Source organism: Citrus sinensis, chromosome 1, assembly GCF_022201045.2.
Source record: "Citrus sinensis cultivar Valencia sweet orange chromosome 1, DVS_A1.0, whole genome shotgun sequence".
NCBI classification, from domain to species: Eukaryota; Viridiplantae; Streptophyta; class Magnoliopsida; order Sapindales; family Rutaceae; genus Citrus; species Citrus sinensis.
In genome coordinates this window covers 4,154,471-4,177,871 of record NC_068556.1, presented here as the reverse complement: position 1 = coordinate 4,177,871, position 23,401 = coordinate 4,154,471, and the positions used below count along the sequence as shown (strand labels likewise).

Genomic DNA, 23,401 nt, shown 5'->3' with positions numbered 1-23,401 from the left:
GAGCGAGTGCGAACCACCTCCTTGATTGATGAGGGAGAGGTTTGTGGTAGAGTTGATTAGAAAAATGAGCTCTTAAGTAAGTTGTTGTGTGAAAGTAGTGAACAGCAAAGAGGCCTTCCTGTCATCCACTTGTTGGGTTAGGGGGCATAGATAAAACAACTCTTGCACTGGTACCTTGTAACAATAGTGAGGTGAAAAGAAATTTTGAAAAAACTATATGGGTGCGTGTATCATACTTTTGAGGAAATTAGGATTGCCAAAGTAATTGTTGGGGCTTTAGACAAATATGCTTCTTGTTTAAGTGAATTCTAATCTCTTACAAGCCATATCCATACATTTATTGAAGGAAAGAAATTTTTTCTTATCTTAGATGATCTACGGGATGAAAATTTAAAGAATGGTCGCAATAGAAGTAAAATTTTGATTGCCAAACGTAATGAGTCAATTGCACACATGATTGGGTCAACTAATATTTTCTATGTCATGAATTGGCTGAAGGAGAACGCTGGCACTGTTTAAGCGGGTAGCATTTTTTGGTCGGTCCTTTGAGGATTGTGAAGATTTAAAACTAATTGGGCGAAAATTGCATGCAAGTGTAAACACTTGCCTCTTGCTGTAAAGACAATAGAGAGTCTTTGCACTATAGAAGAATTATAGGAGAGTGGCAAAGAATTTTAGATAGTAAGATGTGGAATGTCGAAGAGATTGGAAAAAGTCTTTTCGCTCCTCTGTTGTTGAATTATAATGATTTGCCGTCCATGGTAAAACAATGTGGATGGCTTAAGGTTACCTTAATACAAAGGAAGATGAAGAGATGGAGATAATTGGTGACGAGTTTTTCAACAGCCTAGCAAAACGCTCTAACTTTCAGGAGTTTGAGAAAGATAATTATGATAATATTACGAGTTGCAAGATGCATGACATAGTACATGATTTTGCTCAATTTCTAAGTGGAAAAGATATATTTCTTTTGAAAGTAAACATGGTAGTAAAAAAATCAATAACAAACACTTTGGTAAGATGACGAGTTTACTTAAAGGTGACGCTGACTCGTTGAAGTACATGCCAATAGGGATCACAAGATTGACGAGTCTTCGAACATTAAAAAAGTTTGTTGTTGGTCCAGGTGTTGATTACAGCAGAATATATGACCTGGAATCTCTAAAACACCTTCAACTTCTTCGAGAATGTAGTATAGAAGCGCTGGGTAATGTATCAGATTTAAGTGAGGCTAGGAGATCAGAACTCTACAAAAAGAAAAACCTCATTTGTTTGAGACTACGGTTTGGTGGGCAAGGAACGTCAAATAAAGGAGCAGGAAGAATGAGGATGAGGAACAACTTCTTGAAGGCTTACCACCGCCTTCGAGTTTGAAGGAATTATTGATTAAATTGTACAATGGCAACATTTTTCCCAACTGGTTGATTTCACTATCCAATCTATGTTAGGAAATTGGTGGGTGAAGCAGGACCGCAGCTAAAATGAAATTGGAAATAAAATAAAGAACAAGCACAATAGAGGACACCAGAATTACGTGGTTCGGCTTTTAGCCTACGTCCACGGGCGAAAACAGAAGGAAATATTTTACTAGTGAAATAAGGATTACAAGTATTGTAATATTTTGGCTCACAACCCAAAACCCCAATACACCCAATCTCTCACTCACTAGACTCTCTGCTCTGCAAGAATTATTTCTCACAACTCTCGACTCTCTCTACAAAATTGAATGCCTCTCAAAATGGAATTGAATAATTAAAACCAAATGAAGAGCTCCCTTTATATAGCCAAAATTGGCTTATAAAATATTATTATATTTTAAACCGCCTTTGATTTTTCTTCATTCTTCTTCCTCTTTTGCAGCTGCCAAAGTCTTCTTTCTTCCTCAACAATTTCAGCATTTTCAATCTTCAAAGCCGTGTGCAAAAAACTTGTTTATTCAAAGCTTCTAGATGCATTCAAAGCTTCTAGATGAATGCCAATATTGACAATCTAGAGGATTTAGTACTCGGCTAGTGCAAAAACTGTGAGCATTTGCCTCCTCTGGGAAAGTTGGCATCTTTGGAAAAGCTCTTTATATGCGATTTGAGTAGTGTAAGAATGAAGAGTGGGTAACGAATTTTTGGGAATAGAAGAAAGTACTGATCATGATGGCCAATCTTCTTCTTCATCAGCTGTTGCCTTTCCGAAATTGAAATCACGCACGATTTGGTAATTGGATGAGTTGGAAGAGCGGGATATTTGGTATATGGATGAAATGGAAGAGTGGGAATACGGGATTACAAGAAAGGGAAACAACTTCATTACGCCATGTCTTTCCTCCTTGGAAATTGGAGGTTTCCCCAAATTAAAGACACTGCCGGACTACCTCCTTCGGACGTCAACACTGAAGAAATTGGAGTTTTGGAAGTGTCCTGTCCTTGAAGAAGTGCCCCTTCTAGAGGACGACGAGATAACAGACATACCACTTCTTTCTTCTTTGGAAATTCATGAGTGCCCCAAATTAAAAGTGCATCTTCTTCAAACGACTACACTGCACACATTAAAAACTTTTGACTTTGTCATTGTTCTACAAGAACGTCACAGAGAGGGGGAAGGAGTAGACTGGGCTATGGCATTGCACATTCCCCACATCATTGGCCTATAGTAGAAGGTGCATAACTAAATTCTCAAACGACTGCACATTTCACTTAGTTGTTACTCGTGAATTAAAATTCTATGTAGTACGTATAGTGAATTAACATTCTATATTTTGTCAATGATATACTGGAATATGCAATATTTTCATTGTTGTATTTAAATATTACTACGGTAATTAGGATTTGGGATTGTCCTATTCTGAAAGAACGTTACAATAAGTGGTGGATAGGAGGAGAAGGCTGGTCTAACTCTCTAAGATAACATAAATGCAAATTAATGTTTTCAAAGGTAATTTCTTCTCTTGCTCTGTTTCACTCTGTTTTACTCCATTATTAATATTTTTTATTGCATGTACTATTATTTGGTTGTGTGGCACTCCATGAGAGTACTTTTACTATACCTATAATGTTAAAAACTACTAAATGATCAAGGAAGAAGATTAGTATCAATTTTAATTTTTGGTAATGATCAAGATCAACCATTTTTGATAAATAATTTCCATGACGCTCTTTCAATTTTTGATATGGGTAAAGTATTGGTAATATGCACATTTTGTTTTATTTAATATGACTGTAATGTGTTGTCCAGTGTTTGAGAAACTGTCAGAACTACATTAGCAATTTGGATCGAGAGTCTCTTTTGCTTGGAGTAACCGTTTGAGAAGATTGGTACTAGATTAGTGAGACATGGCATGTTCTTCAATATTGAAGGATTGGACCAATGCGCTAAGAAACCTAATTAAGATGGCTTTAATTGTGGATGCTTTTAGTTTTCTTTGAACCTCGTTCAGATAAAATAATTGGGTTTAATTGATGCAGGCAGCAGAGCTAGACTATGGAAAGGACAGAAGTTCAATGAAATGATTGCTAAAACCTTCATGTCGTGTAGCTGTGATTCATGTAATTCTCATTTGTTTTCTTTTACAAGGGACATGTTTTGGCTGATTTATCTAATTCATAGATTTTCATTTCCATCGTTTTGATGTAATATGTAGGTTTGAGCACAAACAGAATACAGAGCTCAAGTTTCGTATTTGTTTAGCCCTTCATTTCCAAGCAGCACCGGCAGAAGGTATTATAGTTAGTGGGCAGACGCACAAGGTGATAAATGCCCAAAAGCCAAGTCTTCAACGTTCTTCTCTCATACTAACATGACTCTCAATTTGATTTTTAAATGAATAAGTGTTAGCTACCCTATAAATCGAGCTTGGTTTAGTATTAAAGTTGGGCAATTATAAATTAAAAAATACGGTACTAAAGTATTTTGTAAATATAGTTGTTGAGTCTTGAAGCTAAATTAATTTAAATCCTACCAATCATGGCCTTGCCAATAATGCAATGAAATTGAAAAGGTCAATGATTGAACAGTACTGTTTTTTAGCTTATTTATTTTTCATGTGGTACCTTAAATCTAACTGGGAAATGAGGCTGATGCATTATATGTGGTGCTGTACTATAAAAAATTTATGCATTAATTTCTTGGCGTGGTATGCTTTGGTGGTGACCTAAAGCTAGTATTATATTGCATATATGTAATTGTAGTTAGAATGTTTAATCCCTCATACTCAAATGTTTTCTGATTGCTCTTCTTTTTAAGTATTTTTCTAATTCTGGACTGGAGCTCGTAGCTCCAGAAGATTTGATGGTGATAGTTCTCTTTAGGCATACAATGTAAATTTGCAATATTAATTTTCAGTTTTATGTTATACGGGGTCTGAAATTTTAATTATTATATGAATTTTCAGTTTTTGCACTCTCTTAAATGATGCAGACTCTTCGTCAAATTTTTATCATCAATGTTGGTCCTGATTTACATTGCTGTGGAACTCCAGGAAAAGCTTTCTTGATCCTAAAACAACTTCCAAGATCATGTATGTTATGAGTCTTCTACTATTATATTATCAAAAATTGTTCATAGTTTTGTAGAAAAGTTTGGTAATTTCATTTACTTGCCCCTACAGAGTTCCTGTTTTGGCTGATTTGTCTGGTTCATAAAATTTCATCACCATATGTTTCCATTGGTTCAAGCACAAACAAAAACAGAGCTCTGGGAAGAGTATTCTACTTGTTTGGTAACAAAGTACTGTACTTCTTGTAGTTATTGTGCCTTAAAGTGTGTCCTCTTTCATCACATTTGCTCGAATCCTTGATGCTCTCATTCAGAATATCACACAATTTTCAGCATAATTCTGTCTCTGTTTTGCTGGTGCAAGGTTTGATTGCTGAAGCTGGAAGGTGTTGAGGTTTTGTCTCCAATGGCTGCTGGAATGTAACTCCCAGGGTCGGGATGACGTTGAATCAATCAATTGCTAGTGCCCTTATGGGTTTTAAGTTCAATTGGATTGGTGGCAAATCCACTGCTTCTGAGTTCAAAATTTCTTAAAAAACTAGAGTTTGTTTTCAAAGGCTCTGCACACATCAAAATTCAATTTGATTCTGATAAAGGTTAGCTTGGGTTGCTGGATAAGGGATCCTGAACCGCACGAGTGAATAGAAAGCTGGATCTACATTGAAACTCATCTTAATTGCCCCATCTCCCCTTTGGGAGGAGTTTATTTTCAAGAGGAAGCGAAATCCAAAACAAGCCCAAAAGAAGTGGGGATTTTGATCCACATTGAGTCTCACTTGGTTGGCTTCAGTTGTCAACTTTTGCGGCGAGTAATGTTCCCATTATTCCACAATAGATTCATATGCCACGTAAATACAAATTTAGCCAATATCCCCCTAAAGGATAGAGAAGACCTTGACTAATTCATGTTGTGTTTGACAACATGATAACGTGGATTGGAAATTTCTCATGTTAAAGAGCAGTTGGTAGACTTTATAAGCCGTTGCTGAATGTAATAACTCAATCACTGAAAATTCATAAAAAATGGCAGCGATATCCTCCATTTCCAGATTGGTGGTCTTTATAATTCTCGTGTGCAATGATGTAACACCATCTACTGCATTCGCATCCACAGAGTTGGAAAGGGAAGCTTTGCTTAATTCAGGCTGGTGGAACAGCAGTCAATCGATGGCCAACTACCCTTCAGATCATTGCAAGTGGACTGGCATCACTTGCAATTCAATAGGAAGCATAATCGAAATAAACTCATCAGAGATGGACAATTATTTCATCGAAGGAGAGCTTCGCAAATTCAACTTCACTTGCTTTCCGAACCTCAAAAGTTTGGAAATTCGGTCCAGTTATTTTTTTTATGAGAGCATACCATCAGAAATTGGTGCTCTTTCAAAACTCCAAATGCTTAACTTGTCCTCCAATTATCTAATAGGTAACCTACAAAATTTCACTGCATATATATTATTTTCCTATCACTTCGGGATAAATTAATCACATGCTTATATATAATATATAGGTGCTATCCCTTCAGAGATCGGGAGATTGAATCATCTCATCTACCTGGATCTATCTCGCAATAACCTCAACGGTTCCATCCCACTAGAAATCGGGAATTTGAAGGTTCTTCATGTTGTTGACCTATCATACAATAATCTTGCTGGTCCAATTCCGTGGACCATAGGTAATTTAACCAACTTGAAATCTCTTAACCTTTCTGCAAACCAACTCAGTGATTTGCTGCCTCAACAAGTTGGCGATCTGGGGAATCTTGATTCTCTACTTCTGTCTTCCAACAATCTAATTGGACCTATTCCTTCAACACTTGGTCATTTAACCAACCTCACCTATTTGAATCTTGCTTATAACCAACTCAACCGTTCAATTCCTCCAGAACTCATGAATTGTTCAAAGCTGCACAAGTTAATATTGAGAAACAACCGTTTTAGCGGAAGTATTCCCTCTACGATTGTCAACCTCCAGGAACTAGGTTATCTTGATTTAAGCCATAACTTCATTAGTGGCAAGATACCTTCCCAACTTGGAGAAATCCCACGCTTATATAAAGTGGACCTCTCCATGAATAACCTCACCGGAACAATCTCCGGACCCATCAGAAAAGTGCCTGACTTAATCGTGTCACAAAATAAGCTGGATTCGGAAAATGCGCCACCGCCACAAGAGTTTAAAGGCAACAAAGGCAAACCTCAAAAGGTGCCTAGTCGGTTAGTTGTAATTATTCTTCCTATTGTCTTACTCCTCATCCTCGTATGTATTTTTACATTCTTGTGTCTCCGTAGACCTAAGGTTAGAAAAGCTAAACCAACCGAGACAAAAAAAACTAGGTGCGGGGATGAGTTCTCAGTATGGAATTATGATGGTAGAATTACATTTGAAGAGATTATTGTAGCCACTGAGGATTTCGACATCAAGTATTGCATAGGAACTGGAGGTTATGGCAGCGTTTACAGAGCACAATTGCCAAGTGGAAAAATAGTTGCTTTGAAGAAACTTCACCATTCAGAAACTGAGTTAGCTTTCCTTGAGAGTTTCCAAACTGAAGCTCGTCTACTATCCCAAATAAGGCACCGTAATATTGTGAAGCTGTATGGTTTTTGTTTGCACAAGAAATGCATGTTCTTAATTTACAAGTACATGAGGAGGGGAAGCTTGTTCTGCGTTCTACGGAATGATGATGAAGCTATTCAGTTGGACTGGACGAAGAGAGTGAACATTGTGAAGAGTATGGCTCATGCTCTATCTTACCTGCATTATGACTGCATACCATCAATTGTTCACCGTGACATATCAAGCAACAACATTCTACTTAACTCAAAACTAGAGGCATTCGTTGCTGATTTTGGTGTGGCTAGGCTTCTACATTCAGATTCATCCAATAGAACTGTAGTGGCCGGGACACATGGATATATTGCTCCAGGTGACTTTTAGCTGTTCTTCTCATCATTCTTTATCATCTTTAATTACTCTGTATAATCAATTTTTCTTATTGTTATTTACTCTGTACGGACGAATTATAAATGAGCTTTCATTTTCTTGCAGAACTTGCCTATACCATGGTTGTGACAGAGAAATGTGATGTGTTTGGCTTTGGAGTAGTGGCACTTGAAGTGTTAATGGGAAGGCATCCAGGGGATCTTCTTTCATCATTTAATCCAAAAATCATGTTGATCGATCTTTTAGACCAACGCGCCCCATCTCCAATTGATGATCAAACAGTTATTCAAGATATTATTCTTGTTTCAAAAATCGCGTTTGCATGCTTGCGGTCAAAACCAAAGTCTCGGCCTACAATGCGACGGGTATCTAAAGAATTTCTTGTTCGAAAGACAGCATTGGAAAAACCTGCTCTTCAAGAAATTTCCATATCAGAACTTAGAAACCAAGGGATGTATTTGATTGATCAATATGACTGTTAATCTTGACTGTGTTTCATTCGTGGTATTCATGTACTTATGGTGAGCTCAATCAATAATGTTGCAGTACGCCCAATTGCTTAGTATTTTAGTCATTTCCTTAAGTCAAGAACATTTTAGTCTTTTCCCAACCCTGAGATAAACCCTAGCTTACTATAAAAAGAAAATTTTGTCTTGTTTTTAGCAAGGAGAATGATCAGGCGAAGAGTGAAGGGGAAGAAAAGCTTGAGGGCAAGATTCATTGAAGCCCTTTGGGTTTTGAATTTGCTTGATCTTGGATGATATCTTGAGTAATCTTGCTCAACATCATCAAAGTTATATCAATTGAAGTGAGTATTATGTTGAAAGAGATAAGAGAGAGAAGATTGAAGGTAAGTTTTTGTTCTTGGTCTTTGATAATTTTTAAGCATGATTAGATAAGGGTAGTAGTAGTAATATAAGATTTTACAGAAAAATATAATGACAATTGGTTGTTTAAAAACCATTGTAATTAGTACAAATTGATTTTGATTCTAGAACTTTTATGTGCTAAATTAGCTATCCCTAAGAGTGTTTTGAAATTTGTTTTAATATAATCAGATAAGAGTTTAATTTATTATAATTTTTCAAACTCAAGTATGAAAACTTAAAAATTTCTTATTTTAGTGAAAAACATGAATTACAAAATTATTTTACCATAACTACATTTCTTAAAAAACTATGAAATTTGGAACAATTATTTGTATGTATGTCTAGTATATTTTTGCAAAGTTTCTTGATTTTATGATGGATAAATTGTTTTGTATTTTTAAAGTAAGGTCAAATTTAAAAACAGTTTGACAAATTTGTGAAAGTTAGAAACAATAATTGCTTTCAATATCTATTTAAGAATTAAGCTAAGAAACTTTTACTATCGAATTTTTAGTATGTCAATGTGTGCTCTGTAAAATTAGAGATTTTTCTGATATGGGAATAGTTTATTAAAAATTAGAGAACAAGGTCTTTTTTATTTTGAAATTGATATTGAGATTATTTAAGGTTGAATTATAAATGTTTTTATAATGAGAAATTTGATGACATTCGAGTTTATGACCATGATTTGACTTGTTTATCTTAGAATAGTTTTTGTTACTTGACTGTAGGCCAAAGATAGTGAGATACTTTTATTATTTTGTGGAGGCAAGAGGTAAGTAAATGAGACTTCTCAAAAAATTACAATAAATAAATGTATATGATTGACATGATTGAAAAACATTTTCTAATATGTATGGATATGGATCTATGTGATTTACCTTTGTATTTATGTGATGTGCTATTATTTGTCAAGCATGACTGCATGCATAGCATATGTATGTGTGAAGATTCATTAGTATAAGCATGAATATGCACTATGTTTTCTACGAAATGAGAAAGTGAATTTTAACAAATTGAATTTGAAGCAATTTCATTTAAATTTTTTTTGGGTATTTTAATTTGTTACTTGCTTAATAGGTATTCTATATATTTTTTGTTAAGTAATAAGTGGGTGAAGGATGTTTACGTGAAGCTAAGGGTGGCAAAACGAATAAACGAACCAAATTCAAATTGAATAGTAAATGAATTTTATAAAAATTCAATGGATTTGAATTCAATTGATTTATTAAACGAATCCTAATCTCATGATTCAAATTTGATTCTTTTATTAAACAAATGTTGTTTAAATTTATTTATTGCACAAAATTAAATGAATCGAATTGATTTTGGATTCGTTTACCATTCATTTATGTAGAATTAATAACAAATTGATTGAACCTAGATTCATTTATACTTCATTTATAAAAATAGTAACTAATAAACAAAAAATAAGCAAAAATATAATTAAAAAACGATAGAATTAACATCCTACAAAATACAAACAATTCCTAAATGAATCAATGACCTCAAATCCAAATTATTTAATGAATCAAATCGAATTCACTCTTTTATTAAATGAATCAATTTTTTCAAACATAGACCCATTTAATTTGAATCAAATAATCAATTCCTGACCCATATTGCCACACCTACGTGAAGCCCAAAATGAATTGTTATGTCAAAGTATGACTTTTATGCTAGTCCTAGTAAGGGTGATTGAATGAAGTTTTCTAATTAAGTGATCTGAAAGAAAATGTGAAAGTCTTGAAAGTGACAAATGAAGTTTTGGTGAATTTGTTTTAAATGTTCTTAGGTACTATGGCATGTCGTGGTTTAGCATTATATATAAATATGTATATATTTTTCGTATGGGAAAAGCGAGCTTAATGTAGAGTTTTTTACTCATTATAGTTTATTGTGATTCCTAGTATCAAGATTGATTCATGTAAGATTATGGGTAGAAATTCAATGGCTATAAGTTTTCTGACATGGAGGATAGCTAAGCTAAACTAGCAGGATAGATCCTGTGTTTCAGGGAAGCTAATTTAAGACTGAAGATTTAAATTACATGGCATAAGATGATTGGATAACTATTATAAAATTTATTTAGGAGTTTTTGATGTAATTAGGTCATTTTTTGTGTTACTTGCATCACAAGGCAAATCTTCACTTACCTTATCTTACTAGGATTCTTTACAATCTATGTAATAAACACTTTGAGAGAACACAATAAGGAAGTTCTAAGGGCATGTTCGGTATTATTTTTGAATTAATATTTTTTGAAAATAAAAATGAGAATGAAAATGATGTTTTGTAGTTGCCGTATTTTGAATTTAAGTATGCATCTAGTATTATTTTTTGTATCATTTATTTTAAAACGAAAACAGTAAAATGTGTTTGGTACGCACAATTGAGAAGGATAAAAACAATAAATATGTGTTTGGTAGTACTGTTTTCAAAAACAATTTTGACTAAATATTTAATTCATACTTATAATCAAACATAATTTTTTAACTAATACATACACAACCATCCCATAAATAATTTAAACAAAATAATTATAAAAATATTATATGATAATAAAATTTGAGTATTAGCATTAATTAAAAAAAATTATATTGTTATTATTTTTACACTATAATTAAGATATTACTACACATGATTTAAACAAAATAATTATAAAACATTACATGATGAACATCATGCATTACATGTGTAATCATGCTATATAGAAGTTGCAATTCTATCTCTTATACCATTCATTCATCTCTGCAGTTAAGATTTCATATCAGATTTCATTCATAGAAAAGAATTAAAATACAAAAATAGTTTAATTTACAATATTCACATTTAATCAATGATGAATACAACAACAATAAGTTGTTTGCAAATACAGAGTTTGGGACCATGCCCTTCGTATCGCTTGCTGCAATGGAAAGCCCTGGCTCAGTCTCATATGCCATTGCGACTTCACGAAATTCATTCTTATGTTTAGATTCCAGGTGCTTTGTCGAATGCAATAACTACCTATAAAGTGAGGGTGGTTGGTAGACATAAGCCATCAAGTAAAAAGTGCTTGTTTGGCAAACAAGATGCAAAAGCACAACCGTTACAAACATAACATGAAGCCAATATAAAAACCGAATTGTCCAAAACACAGAGCTGAAAATAATATATGGTGTATATATACATAGGTTCCTTGTGCATTTCATATCCAATCACAATCATTTTGTTGTAATTTCAATGCATTCAGCAAAAATTAAACTAAAAAATGCAAATCATTAGATAATAACAAACTACATTTTCCTAGTGTATTATTTATATAGTAAAACCCGTAAAGCTTAAGCAAGTACTTGTAAAAGGCAAACCTGTAATTGTGAAGACATAATGAGAATCAATATTATCATCATCGCTGCTATCACTTTCTTAAAAAACTCAAGATATGCAAGCCCTCTAATTGTAAAGAAGACTATTTGCCATTTGAATTAATCAAGCCTATTTGACCGAAGTCATTCTTTCTATCCCCAGCCAACTCTATTTCAACCTTTAGCTATTCATCTACTACTGCACTATTTTCAGAATTATAATCCTTCATTCACCCAAATTCTCTATAACCCAAGTGAATTAATTTGCTTGTCTTTTATTCTCGATAACAAGATTTTCAAAATTATCATTACCAACTTGTTAATTGCTTCTTAGTATGGTATAATAAAACAAACGAATCATATGAGCTGGCAAACAAATACCAGTTTCTTTGATGATGGCTTCACTAATATTGTAGGTAAAAAATTTCCAGCTATTCCAATTGCAAGACCCAAACTGGAAAGCAAGAACCAAATCCCATAACTAAAAGTATAAAAAATCTTGCCAAAAGATTTGTTGAACCTGCGATAACAAAGACACCACCACCAAATCCCACATCTATAATAAGACACAGAACCAAAGCAAAAATGAAACATTTCTTCTTCATTGACAACATTGCCATTTCCACTCTCATTATTTCTCTTAAACTACTTTTCTTTTCTTGTTCCTCAAAACAAAGAGACAAGTAAAGGTTGGAAATATAAGAATAATGAAATTACACACACAAACTAAATAATAACTACTCAAAATTTAGCCAAATAGAAGAATAATACCAGTAAGCCAATGTCAATCCTCAACATATATGTCCGGATCTCTTTATAGGAGCAACCTGAGGGAGAACAACAGTAGCAACACCAATCGAGACAGAGTAGAGATGCAGCAACAGCACCACCACCACCAACAGTCGAGACAGAGCACAGACCTAGCAGCAGCAACATCACCAATTATTCCTCAACAGAGATGCAGCAGTAGAGCGGCACTAGTCGATCCTCAACCGAGATGCCGCAGCAGTCAATTTTGGTTGAAGAATCATGATGGAGAGAGAGAGAGAGAGAGAGCTGTGACGAATTGTGGTTGAAGAATTGTGACGGAGAGAAAGAGGGAGACGTGAATTTCGATTCAGATAAGGAGATTAGGCTTGGGTTTAGTTTTGCAAAAATTTTTATGATATAATTTGTGATTTGTTTGACAACGTGTTAAACACGTTCTTAGTTTTATAACAATAAAAAGGAATATGAATTATTTGTTTTATAATTTTTTTTTTGGATCCAGCCTACTGAACAAGAATTACACTTGTACTCTCAGAACGAAAATGAAAACAAGCCCTTAAAAATAATATCGAGCAGGCCCTAAGGTAGAGGAGAGTTTTTTGAGCTCTTGAAACCTCTATAATTAAAGTTTTTCCATTATAAAATCCTTGGTGATTCATAAAATCAAAAAGAGCGTGTCTGTCCACATAAATGTAAGCCTAACGAATCAGAGCCACGTAAATCTCCAATGTTCTTCTCTTCACTATGATTGTTCTTCTTTGTTTGATATTATATGCAACTTTTCTGATTATTCTTTAAGGGTAATTTTCATCCCACCCCCTTATTAGATTGATATATTTTAATTCACCCCTCAAAAGTATACTTCAATTTACCCTAAAAACTGTTATTTTTAATAGCTAACTAACGTTGACTAATTAAAATAAAAAAATACCCCAACTTGTAATGGAATAAGTTCTTAATAATAGTGTGCGAATTCAAAAGAAGCAGTTAATTTGACATGTCTACCAGAAGATATGGGGAGACTTATAAAATAAACAATAAAATATGAAAAAGTAAGTTGTTTATATGATTTAAATATTTAAAAAGTGAAATGTCTTAATAGGCCAAAAAATGTAATAATTATTCTTAATATTGCCTTTGAAGTTAAATAAATAACAAAGATTGCCATTAATGTTAATTTTCAATTAGGCTTTAAAGTTGAAAAAATTACAAAGATTGCCATTAGTGTTAATAGAATTTGGACTTTAAAGTCCGACATATTACATTGCATGCTATTAGCTTGGTAAGTTAAAACAGCTGGCTGTTGCAGAAATAGAAAAATTCAAAATTGTATTTGGTAGGTTCGTGTATTTAAATTCAGCTTCCAACACACTTTAGCGGCCACAAAATCATAAACGCCATCAGAATATCAACAAAGCAAGGCAAAACAACAAGACTAGTGTCATCATCTAATTAAAGGTAGCTGGAGTTGTCATGCAGATAAAGATGCGGAGTTGCAAAACAATGGTAAAGTTATCAAGTTCATAAACAAATTTTGCACTGACTGTGGTGATCGAGTATTGGTGAAAATCTCGTAGCCTATTCCAAATCCTCAAAGGTTGTACTGCGAATACGAGAAAATTGAGCCTGAGAAGGGGAAGCTGCCACAACTGAGAAAGAGAAGTCTAGTTCGTCGCTACATAATCGCCAATGAGAGCTGATCTTTTACTGCAAAATGGTTAAAATGTAACTAGTTGAGGTAAGTAATTCCTTGTAATTAGTTTTTTTGTTGATATTCAGGGAAAAAAATAAAAAGTTAGGGTTTTATATTGAAAAAATAGATTAATTAGTTGCGGGTCTCTAATAACATGTTCGAAAACAATTTTTTAGTTGTTTTGTTGCATGCAAATTGTGAAAAATTGATGGATTGTGCCGATTATAATTTTGTCATGTAACACACGATTTGGTCGTGTAAGGTTATGTAAGATTCAAGGTTGTGTATTACACGATCTTCATGTATTGCACGATTACACGACCTTCATGTATTGCGCAATTACACAAACTTCATGTATTGCACAATTACAGGACCTCAAAATTACACGACTTTTTTCATTGTTGTTAATTCATTAGAATAACTTAGTTGTTTAAAGACTTAATTTTTGCTAAGAATTTATATTTGTTGCTATGCAGAAAATTACTGCTACTAGCAAGTAAATTTATTCTGGGCACATGTGCATTATTTGAGGTTCTTGAACTTAGAGTAGCTGGAGTATTATCTCCTAATACTAAATCAACAGCTAATGGTGGCTCATCCAAACAATCAACTCCAATCACAAATTACTGCTTCTTGTTCGTCAGTCGGTTGCGTAGTAGGCAAACACTCAATTGGTGATTCATCTGCAACAGTAAAATTGTTTGAACTGAGAATAGTAAATGATGGAGGCACGTGGCTGGAGAAAGCATGACTCTCTTCCCATGAAGGAAGAGGTGAAGATTGTCTATCCACCGGAACTGCCGAAATTGATCTACATTTAAAAGTAACGTAGAGCGAGTTTCTAAACTCCATTCCACTAGCTACTTCCTCTAAGAGAAAAAGGGTGTTTCTCCAAGTGGAGAGGGGTTCTCTCTCTCTTGCCATTCTTTTTTGTTTTTTGTTTTTGTTTTATTTTCAGACTCCTATTTACTTTTATGTTTTAATTTTTCTAGTTTTCCTATTTTATTTTCTTTTCTTTATGGTGGTTGGTGTTCTTTGTCGTTTGTTGGATGTTGTTTATCTGCTCATCTTGAGATCTGGCATGGTCTTAGATGGTGTCAACTCTGAGTTCGGATTGAAATTATGTCAATGTTCGGAATTGGAGTTGATGAATGGCTCTAATAGTGATGCATCGATACTATGATATGACCTGGTGCAGGTTTAATGGCATGGAATGGATTGAGAGCTCATCGAGATTTGCTGCGGATTCTGCTGATGGGGTGGTTATGTTGTTGAGATTTGTGGTTTTTTTTTTTTTGGTTGTGTTTTTAATTAGTATCGTGTTATGGCGTATTGTGTTACTATTTTCCTTCTCCGAATTGGAAAGAGATTTCATTTGTATTAGTTGAGATTGACAGCAATCTATAAATTCCGGCTAATTTTAATTAGTTTTAATTATAGTGAAATTCTTATTCTCTTTTCAGTTTGTAATTATAGTTGTTGTTAGGAATTGTCCTAGCTTGGGTTTGAGTCTTTTATCTTACATATTGTACTTAAGTTTAGTTATCGTGTATTTATACTCATGTGGTATAATATTGTGTATTTGTGCCCCTGTGGCATTATATTGTTGGTCATTAATTGGTCTTTAATAAAAGACATACTTTGTTTTTTTTTTTTAAATAAAATAGTAGATGGTAGGTGTTTATTAAATATTTTTAATATTATAGCTTTTAAATTATAATTATTCAACAACACAACTAAGTAAAGCTTTAATTTATCTTATTAAAAAAAAGGAAAAAAAATAACTCATGTATCATCGTACGATCGTAATGTCACATTGGACTACAATATTTATTTTTTCATTGTAATAATAATAGGATCCATTAAATAAATAAATAAAAAAAGCCCAATAACGTTCTCAAAAGTCAAAAACATGTGTTAGCTAATTAACTAATTGAGTTTTGGTCCATATCTCATCAATAAATCTCACTTGAGGCTCGTGGGTGCATATGTGTGTTTGTGTGTGTATATATATTCAAGTGAATTTATGTGAGATTCATTAGTGAAATGTGTACCATTTTTTCAACTGAATTAAGGATAAAATTTAATAACCACATGAAGGCAAAGCGATAATGTAAACTTAAAAAAAAAAAAAAAAGGTTTAAAGTTAAAAAGAATGCAGATAAATTTAGGAGGTGTGGTGAAATCAACCCAAAATATTTTGCAAAAGAAAGATTTTATTTTGAAAAAAAATTGTATTTGAAAGGTTAAAAAAAAAAAAATTGCTGACAAATAATAATAATATGACAGGAACTTTTAACCGAACATAACTGAATGACGGACGTGTCTGTGTTTCACTCTTTGTCGTATGATCGCATGTATTGGGCCATCAATCTTCAACGTTTCTCCTTAATCAGGCGAAGGCATCACAGGCGATTCGTCATTTCACACCATGTCCGTGACCCGGCCGACTCAGAGTTATCGGCAAGGTTTCCAGCAGGACCCGGGTGAGTGACGCGGCCTCTTCGTTCATATCAAATATCAAAAACAAACAATCTGGTTAAAGAAAAGATTATGTTGCCGAAAATTTAAATTTGTTTCTAAATTTTAAGGTTTTTGCATAGACGCAGTGCATGTGTCTGTGTGTCAATTATAATAAAATCTCTAAAATATTCAATCTTTCCTATAGTGGTTCAGCGGCGCAGAGTTGTAATTCCCAACAGCCACGGTGAGAAGCTTGTGGGGATATTACATGAAACTGGTTCAAAGCAGCTTGTTATCGTGTGCCATGGATTTCAATCCACAAAGGTTGGTCGTTCTGAAAAGTCATACGCTTCATATTATTCTACGATTATTCGAATATATTTATTACTAGTCCAATTTGGTGAATTCTGAGTTTGTATTCCAAAATGTGAGTTTGCTTCTGAAGTGTTCACGCATCTTAGGACAAATTGTGGGTTTCAATTTATTAACATAGTTAGAAGTGTTAGCTATCAGTTCTGAAATTGAGGTTGGTTTTCTAAACGTGATGTTTTGTCTGTAGGATCGAATCCCCATGGTGAACCTTGCTGCTGCTTTGGAAAGAGAAGGAATCAGTGCCTTCCGCTTCGACTTTTCTGGGAATGGGTAGGATGATTACAGTAAAAGCAATTAAACATCAACTGAGTGAACTTCGTCTTGGCAGAAAACAATTTTCAGTTGCAACCCACTGGGCCTTTAATTTCTAAGGGTTCGCTTGTGGATATATTAAACCTTGCTTAGTGATGTGAACTCTCCCTAGTAATTTCATCAGCCTTTTCTTTTCAAATTCCATTTATATTTTTACAGTCTATTGAATTTCCATTGAGAAATTTTCAACGTTGGGCATCATCAGCATACAATGCCAAAATTGCTCGAGAGCATGTGAAGCTGCGAGACCTTTGTTACTTTATCATTAGTTTCTTGAAGTAATTAGTTCATACTGCTCTTATTGCTGTTGAATCTAATGCTGCATTTTCTGCTAACTTTGGAGGCTCAACAAGTTTGTATTGCCTCTAGCAGTGTACCAAGTCCGGTGTTTTATGGCCAGTGTTCTGTTTTTCTTAATTAGATTTGTAGCGCTGATGCCTAGTAAGGGTGTGTTTTAACTGGCCATTTAAGGGGCTTTAATGGCCTCTTCTTATTGTCTTCATTTCAGGGATTTAAAGTTGAGGTGAACAAACACAGTAACTTCAAATGAATTACTTTACACCAACCTCAAATCACACACGTCCAGTATCTCCTCCTGCTACCAGCAAATTCAGATTCACATAAAAGCATGTAACTCATGCGAGATTTCTTAGCAAATATAATTTGGACTTATGAAGTAACAAATGTTAGACTTTGATGTAATTTCTTTCTAAACACATTCTTCTAATGATGATAAGCAGTTGCTTGTAATTTGTTTTGTAGAGAAAGTGAAGGGTCATTTTTGTATGGTAACTACCGCAGAGAAGCTGAGGATTTGCGTGCCATAGTCCAAGACTTCTGTGCGAAGGGGCGTGTAATAACTGCAATTATTGGACACAGCAAAGGTCTTTAAATTAGCTTGTTAGGCTCAATTCAGAAATCACACCTATAAATATTGTGATTTCATCTTGATACACCTGACAACATATATAGGTCCAGGTGTGAGTAATCATAGATTGAATAAACTGGTAAATGGAACATTGTTATCATGCTAATGATCCACAAATTTCAAATTCTATTTGCTGATGCCACTAGAAATTTCTGCTTAAAGTTTGTTGGTACTATATAGTTGCAAAAACGGTTTTCTCAGTCCATATATGCTTGACAGTGACGCACTCATAAAATCTGCTTAGAGCGATGACTTTGGAACTTATGTTTCCTCAATCAGACCTACTTGGCTTAGAAGAGTTTAAATATTTGTTTCATTTTTCCTTTTTTGAAAGTGCCATATTGCTGAAAAGGGTTCCTACAGGAGGAAATGCGGTGCTTTTGTATGCTTCAAAGTATAACGACATAAGTATAGTCATCAATATTTCTGGCCGGTTCAATCTCAAGAGAGGCATTGAAGGTCGCTTGGGGCTAGGATATTTACAGAGAATCAAGCAGAATGGATTCATTGATGTTAGGAATAAAAAGGGTAAGCTATCAATTGTTATTATAGCACTAACTTGTCATTAGTTATATGATGCTTGTTTCATATGACTACAGGTGTGCTTCTCCTTTGAAATATTTTATTTTCTATACTTTCTGGAGTATGGTCAAGCAACATTAGAGTTTACAACTTAAATAGCCTTGTTTATGGAATACCGGGGATCATATAATCTTGAGATTACAATGATTGTGTATTTAACAAGCAATTCTTACGATTACTTTTATTGTACATTGACCTGATATTTTTTTCTTCTTCTTGTTAGGAAAGCTTGAGTATCGTGTGACTCAAGAAAGTTTGATGGACCGCTTATCCACTGATATTCATGCAGCATGCCATATGATTTGCCAAGACTGCAGGTACTAGGGCACAATTCATTTAACAGATTGCATGATTGTAAATCCTTGCTCATGTTTCTTGTGAAAAATGCCAGCCAAAATTTCTGTCTGATATGGTGAAGTTTCTTAATCTGCTTTTACATACACCTGGTTTATTTACATTCTTCATCTCAATTTATGTGAAGGCAGAGGGACTGTTGTTAAACTTACTTTGCTTCTCTCTTTTTAATTAAAATAGAGTGAGGAAAGTAACTTAGATATGGAAGACAATAATCAAGCATGCCAATTTGGAATTTGCTGGCGAACATTCCTTTTTTTGGGGGAAGTTTGTTATCCAAAATGATGAAAATTAACATTTAAGAGGAAGTTCAGGATAGTATTCTGAATCTTATTTGACATACAGTTTCTATGAAGCCGCACGAGAGGAGCCTGAGTCAATTTTTTCTTACTGATGTTTAGAATGAATAAGATTTCTTGGATCTGCCCCTTTGGAATATAGTGGATTCATAATGTATGCTTTTGTTTATGCCATCTTGTGGAATCGCTTAAAGTAGTCTTAATCTGCTAGTTTGATCCAACCAGCCTAGACAGTTTGAAATTAAAATAGTTAATCTCTCATCAAGTTATATAACTGTTGAGTTAATTGTCTAGAATCAAGAACAGATGTTAATATCAACTGCCAGTGGCATTTGTTTCCTTATTATTCTACCATCAAAGTTAAATATTCTTCAAGTACCTAAAATGAAGGCGAAATGTCATGTTATAGGAAATCTAAAACTGTTTGATCCACAGATGCATATTTTCCTCTGAGATAAAGCATTAATTTGGACCTCCATGTAATTTAATGTCAATGAACATTTGGGAAGAGCATTTAAAGTATAAAATACGACTAAGGGTCTTTTGAAGTATTCATTTTTCTATTTATTGGAGATTGTAATTTTGACTCTTATTACACCAATGTGTCCTAATGTCCTTGCTATCATTTACAGGGTGTTGACAATTCATGGAACCAAGGATAAAATGGTACCGGCAGAAGATGCTTTGGAGTTCGATAAGTTCATACCTAACCATAAGCTGCACATCATAGAAGGAGCCGACCATGAGTTCACTTCACATCAGGATGAATTAGCTTCACTTGTGATTCAGTTTATAAAGGCAAACTATCAGAAAGACGGACCAACAAGTAAAAGAGCTGATGGTACAATTGATTCGCGAATGTGACAACACTCGGTTGCAGCAATAACAGATTCCAAGTCTTAACTTTCAAGTCTTTTTGCCTTGGGACTACTTGTTATGAAATGATATAAGATATCAAATTCAGCTGTTCGGTGGGTGTTGGAGTCAATTTTTTAGACTTGCCTAGACTAAAATCAATAAATACGATTAATCTATTCACAGTTATTTCCCTTATCATTTCTACTAGAATACGGCTGATGCATCTCTTTTATTCCCTTATTATTTTTTTAACCCCTCTTTGGCAGCGTATCTCGGTAGAACAACTTGTTTCAAACCTTTTAGAAGTTACTAGCAAAATTGAATTACAACAATAAGATCAAAGCTGGAAACTGACAACTTGACCAATGTTCTTCAATTTCATATTTTCATTTGCGGTTCGATAGGGATCAATCACAAAATCCGTTGTAATGCAATCCATTTTGAAATCCGTCTCCATGCTTGCATCCATTATACAAAGTTAATCACTCCATATGATAAAAATAAACAAACAGACGGCACCTCCATAAATCTCAAAATCTTACAAGTTCGGCGACTGGGATTTGATACAGCTATTCGACCTTGACCATAAGACAGATGCTATAGGGGCAGGGAATTGCATATGCCCATAAAACCCTAGATTACAACTCCTCTCTATGGGTATAGTTCTGAAAAGTGCTCTGGTGCCTAGCAAGAGAAGAACTCAATAGAGACGACGATGAGATTAAAACACTCATTATCATTCCAAAATCTCTCAACCATGTTTATTTGATTAGGCCGCAACAGTCTTTGGCTTGGTTCCAATTTTTCTCCAAGAAACACTGGGCATAATCTGTTTTGAGTCAACACGATCCTTGAACTGAATGGCAAAGTTGAGCAACGAGTCAAGAAGTGAGTCCGAAAGAATGTGTGGTTGGAGTCCCAGCTCAATGAGTTTTGTGTGCTTTGCATTGTAATAATGCTCCTCTGCTTCTACTCGTGGGTTGGGAACAGATATGGTTTTTACGTCAAGCCCAAGCTTCTCTCCTGCTTTTGTAACTAGGGCAGCAAGTTGATTGACAGAAAACTGCTCCGTGAATTGATTAAAGACCCGAAATTCACCGGGCTGTGCTGGGTTTGCAATTGCAAGTTCAACACACTGAACTGTATCTCTTATGTCAAGGTAACCTCTAGTCTGAAACATAAAAAATATATACAGTTAGTCAAAGCACTTACTTATGTAGTAGCAGAACAAAAGAAAAACCATGTGCAACAGGGGGGGGGGGGGGGGGGGGGGGGTAAGAAACAAATGAATATGATGATCAATCTCTCTCAAGGAAAATCATGTTCTTTCATGGAAAACATGATTTAAGTATCATATCTACTTATGGAAATGATGTATATGCAAGGCAGTGAACTATAAGATAAGGCATACCTGGCCTCCTTTTCCATACACTGTAAGCGGATGACCGACAGCAGCTTGAACACAAAACCGATTCAATGCAGTCCCAAACACCCCATCATAATCTAACCTGTTACAGAGTTCTTCATGCATGGCAGTCTCATCTGTTCTCACTCCATAAACCACTCCTTGATTCAGATCAGTTGCTCTGATTCCCCAGGCCTTGCAAGTAAAGGCTATATTATGCGAGTCATGAACCTTACTCAGATGGTAGAAAGAGCTGGCTTGCTTGGGATAAGGTAAAGTATCTGTTCTTCCGTTGTGATTAATCGTTATATAACCCTCCTCAATATCAATATTTGGGGTTCCATATTCTCCCATTGTCCCAAGTTTCACCAAATGACACTCCTGTCTGAATTCCTTCATAGCGAAGAGGACATTTAGTGTTCCAATTACATTATTATGCTGAGTGAACACAGCTCTTGACCGATCAATCATTGAATAAGGGGCAGAGCGCTGCTCCCCAAAATGGACAACAGCATCAGGTTCAAATGACTTGAAGCTTTCTGATAAGAATTCAAAGTCACAAATATCACCAATGTAGAGTTCAATATTTTTTCCAGTAAGAGATTTCCAACAGCGGAGTCTATCATGGATGGAGGCAATAGGGGTCAAGGAATCAAGACCGAGTTGGTGGTCAAAGAGACGACGGATAAGACTGTCAACAATAGCTACCTCATAGCCTTTGTTGGATAGGTGGAGTGCAGTAGCCCAACCACAATAGCCATCTCCACCAATGATCATGACCCGCTTTGCCTTGGACGGATCATTGGAGGACTGATGCAAACCAGAGCGTGACTGAGTCGGGGTAAAGGGGGTGGCGGTTGCATAAACAGTGTGACATCTCTGAGACCTTTGTGCTGACAAGATAACCGTCTGAATTGGAGATTTGGATGTTTTCACAGTAAAAGAGGTAGGCAAGCCAATTAAGCCTTGGTTCAATTGCTGGAAAGAAGGTTTGCGGCAAGAAGGAATGTTCAAAGAGCATGAAGTCGAAAGCAAATGTGCCATGTTAATCTGAATCTCTGGTTCAACTCAACAATATGCACATACACCTGCAGATATCAACACATCTAAGTAAATTCAGTTTCCAGCTATTGACTAAGAGCATATAACAACAGGATTCCACCAAGTACAAGAAGGCAGATACGGAGACAGGGAGAAAGAGTGTAAATGCGAAATCTTTGAGCAGAAGAATGCGATAAAGACAATTACTGCTGCCATAGCTTAAATTGATCAATGTGCAGTGCAATAATAGTACACAACATGAATATTTCCAGAATAAAATTAAAATTTAAAAGAATTAAATTGGTCAAACGGACAATTCTCGGATACTCCGACAACTCACACCGAGAGTTACCGGAGAGTTCAAGGTGAAAGTCGGCGGCTTCGTCAACACAATCTCAGTCCTAACTCGTAAGAGATAATAAAATCAGAAGAAAAGTTGCCAAAAAGAAAATAAAAGTAAGACAAGAGCATTCCCTATTACCCGTAGAGAAGCAAACTTGAAACTTGAGAATATTGGAGACGGGAAACTATGTATTTGTTGTATCTGGGCAAAGAGTGAGAGTGAAGGTGTTTCGGTTTTTCTGAACTACGTTGAAATTTGAGGAATCACAAGAGACAAGAGCCAAAGTATATTCGCTTTATCTATATAGCGGCCGTTAGCTCGGGACATTTGTCCGCA

At 34.9% G+C, this 23,401-nt stretch overlaps 3 protein-coding genes across 11 annotated transcripts; 2 read left to right on the top strand and 1 right to left on the bottom strand.

Annotated features, from left to right (window-relative positions):
* The first annotated feature begins 1,831 nt into the window (after positions 1–1,831).
* Positions 1,832–9,192, top strand: LOC102622260 (probable leucine-rich repeat receptor-like protein kinase At1g35710). 5 transcript variants are annotated; one of them, XM_025097615.2, is made up of 9 exons: positions 1,832–2,650; positions 2,817–2,925; positions 3,456–3,536; positions 3,632–3,708; positions 4,408–4,507; positions 4,598–5,911; positions 5,996–7,414; positions 7,537–8,281; positions 9,032–9,192. In XM_025097615.2, the coding sequence occupies exons 6-8, from the start codon at positions 5,509–5,511 to the stop codon at positions 7,911–7,913; spliced, it is 2,199 nt and encodes a 732-aa protein (XP_024953383.1). In that variant the 5' UTR covers positions 1,832–2,650; positions 2,817–2,925; positions 3,456–3,536; positions 3,632–3,708; positions 4,408–4,507; positions 4,598–5,508; the 3' UTR covers positions 7,914–8,281; positions 9,032–9,192. The 5 variants fall into 5 exon arrangements, with proteins under 5 accessions (XP_024953383.1, XP_024953385.1, XP_052295753.1 ...); XM_025097617.2 differs by having other exon boundaries at positions 4,382–4,507; XM_052439793.1 differs by having other exon boundaries at positions 3,632–4,507; positions 4,598–4,716; positions 4,850–5,911.
* Positions 9,193–16,409: 7,217 nt separating this feature from the next.
* LOC102623159 (hypothetical protein) lies at positions 16,410–20,471 on the top strand. Of its 2 annotated transcripts, XM_025097243.1 has the most exons (8): positions 16,410–16,594; positions 16,777–16,895; positions 17,131–17,213; positions 17,764–17,778; positions 18,018–18,139; positions 18,547–18,711; positions 18,989–19,082; positions 20,051–20,471. In XM_025097243.1, exons 1-8 carry the CDS (start codon positions 16,540–16,542, stop codon positions 20,280–20,282), a joined length of 885 nt encoding a protein of 294 aa, XP_024953011.1. In that variant the 5' UTR covers positions 16,410–16,539; the 3' UTR covers positions 20,283–20,471. The 2 variants fall into 2 exon arrangements, with proteins under 2 accessions (XP_024953011.1, XP_006475914.1); XM_006475851.3 differs by lacking the exon at positions 17,764–17,778 and having other exon boundaries at positions 16,411–16,594.
* A 300-nt stretch (positions 20,472–20,771) lies between these two features.
* Positions 20,772–23,367, bottom strand: LOC102623436 (UDP-sulfoquinovose synthase, chloroplastic). 4 transcript variants are annotated; one of them, XM_006475852.4, is made up of 3 exons: positions 23,204–23,367; positions 21,688–22,769; positions 20,772–21,447 (listed from the first exon to the last, which is right to left on the bottom strand). In XM_006475852.4, exons 2-3 carry the CDS (start codon positions 22,723–22,725, stop codon positions 21,046–21,048), a joined length of 1,440 nt encoding a protein of 479 aa, XP_006475915.1. In that variant the 5' UTR covers positions 22,726–22,769; positions 23,204–23,367; the 3' UTR covers positions 20,772–21,045. The 4 variants fall into 4 exon arrangements, with proteins under 4 accessions (XP_006475915.1, XP_024953009.1, XP_024953010.1 ...); XM_025097241.2 differs by lacking the exon at positions 23,204–23,367 and adding an exon at positions 23,037–23,129; XM_025097242.2 differs by lacking the exon at positions 23,204–23,367 and adding an exon at positions 23,063–23,129.
* Between the last annotated feature and the right edge of the window lie 34 nt (positions 23,368–23,401).